Here is a 2,117-nt window from a genome sequence, read left to right as displayed (position 1 = left end):
ATAGACAGACAGATGATTTATCTAAGAACAGAAGAGTAAAGGAAAACAGCATCGATTGGGGCTCCTGGTTGGCAGAAGTGGTAAAGGTGAGCTCAAATACTCTTGGAAAGTCTGGCCGTTCCAAGCCACCCAGAGGCACTTCGGAAGATAGGCCTGGCGATCTGTCTCCGAAAGGTCCCAGCCTGGAAAACTCAATGGAGCAATATTCTGCTCTAACACTCATGGGTGTTAGAGTTCAAATCGACTCGCTGGTAACTGAACGGCAGCATAACCTGCAGCAGTGGCCAGAGTTATGCCCTATGACCTTTCCCCAATCGGAGGATGTGCGGTCAAAACACTTGTTTTAGGTGAGTCAAAATGTAGCATCCATTAATAACGCACGCCAAGAAAAAGTATTGGCCCAGAGAATAGTAGAAGTGTACTGGGCTCTGTGTAATATGTTGGCACGATGTAGCATTAAATCAAATTCTTTTTACTTCTCTTTGGCTTTGTTCACCATCCCTCATCACAGACACACTGTGAACCAGCACATTCAGCCTGTAAACAGCAAGGCCATTCTAGGAGTGCCTGTTTCTCTTTAAATGACCGAGAGACGACCACGAGCTGGCCTCTAACCCAGGGAAACAGGAAGCTAGATTAAAGCCCCAAGAGTGTCCTTCCACCGGGGTATGGCTCTGATTGTCAGTAACTACTGCAAGACTGAGCCAAACCAGGCAGCAGGGAAATGAAGGCTAAATTGCACACGCGGCCATAAAGACACGAGGGGAGCAACCAGCCTATTCCAGGGGTGGCCGTGTGCTCAGGAAAAGGGGGAAGTGGCAGTTCTGCTGGTGACAGTAGATACTATTAAAGAATTTCTGGGGCTTAGCAGGTTTGAAGCGGCTCCTATTTCACAGGTGACTCTTGGGCTACATAGACACCTCGGGAGAAGGCTGACTCACAGGGCATACAACGTTGTTTGTTTGTTTCCCTTGATACTTGTAAAATTCTCAGTCCTTGGCCAGAACCTACATTTTTTCCCCCTTAACCAACTTAAATTGGAACTAGTGGATTTTTAATTCAATCCATTTTTGTTGCTTCGTGTAATGATATTCATCATTTTGAAAAGCCCACAGAATACAGTCATTTTCTGCTTTTATAAGAAGCATAAATGTTGTTTTCAGAGTTTATGTGGAACATGACTGCCTTAAACCTTGATTTTATATAGCATTATTAAATGGGCCGAACCCTAATATTTAAGCTGTATAAAAATTCCAAGCTTGAAGTCGTGTGATTTTGTTCGATGTTTTACGCCAGTTTGGCATTGTTTATATAAGGGTCATGTTGTAATTCTCCTATTTTCCCTCCGCGCGTGTCCCTCTGCAGGCAAGGAACTTCCGCCTCTACACACAGGAGGTGTTGGAAATGGGTCACAATGTGTCCTTTCTTCTCCTGCTCCCTGCCTCAGACGACGTCTGTACAGCCCCAGGACAGAATAATCCTTACACCCCACACTCAGGCTTTCTTAACCTCCCTCTTCAGATGTTTGAACTCGGTATACTAGCTTGTTTCACCTAGCAATATTAACCCAGCCTCCTTATAATAAAATCACAAAGTTCTATCTGTTCCCCCTCGTCCCAGCGGAGGGTCCATAAATCACACGATGGCTTTGGCAACACCCCTCCCCAGAACTGTGTACAAGTCGGAGAGAAAGCGAGGTGCCAAGACTAGATGCCTGCCCGATAATTACTGAGCGCTCACGAGGGCCCCATGGAGAGGAGGGATGCAAACAGAAAGTTCAGTTGTCATGTGCAACTCTTGCCTCCTCTCTGCTTCCTTAAAACAGAAATACAAGAACTGGCGTTTGCATGAAAAGCACCGTTCACTCGCTCTCTCTCCGGCTCACTCTCTGGGGAGTGGGAGCAGGAACAATGGACTTCACATGTAGAGTGTGGATCACTTTGGAGGGGGGAAAAAGCCTATAACTTCGAATAGTGCCGTTTATTAAGTAGGCTATACTATTAAATAGACTCTGAATTTCTGACAGACCATTTGAGGAACTCAGGGGAATGGCTTTCTCTCTCTCTCTCTGGGATGCAGCACTAGTGGGATTCGAATGTGGAATTCTGACTGGTGGA

At 45.9% G+C, this 2,117-nt stretch overlaps 1 protein-coding gene across 1 annotated transcript in view; it reads left to right on the top strand.

Annotated features, from left to right (window-relative positions):
- Positions 1-1,557, top strand: part of ANKFN1 (ankyrin repeat and fibronectin type III domain containing 1) — a 252,981-nt gene extending 251,424 nt beyond the window's left edge. Inside the window, exon 16 of the mRNA XM_030888203.2 lies at positions 1,366-1,557. Coding sequence (XP_030744063.1) covers positions 1,366-1,557 — 192 coding nt within the window. The remainder of the gene's footprint in view (positions 1-1,365) is intronic.
- Positions 1,558-2,117: the final 560 nt, after the last annotated feature.

Source organism: Echinops telfairi, unplaced genomic scaffold (assembly GCF_000313985.2).
Source record: "Echinops telfairi isolate 266 unplaced genomic scaffold, ASM31398v2 ScPeMD7_7458;HRSCAF=8496, whole genome shotgun sequence".
Taxonomy (NCBI): domain Eukaryota; kingdom Metazoa; phylum Chordata; class Mammalia; order Afrosoricida; family Tenrecidae; genus Echinops; species Echinops telfairi.
Note: the sequence above shows the minus strand (reverse complement) of the source record. Positions and strands in the feature narration are given on the sequence as shown.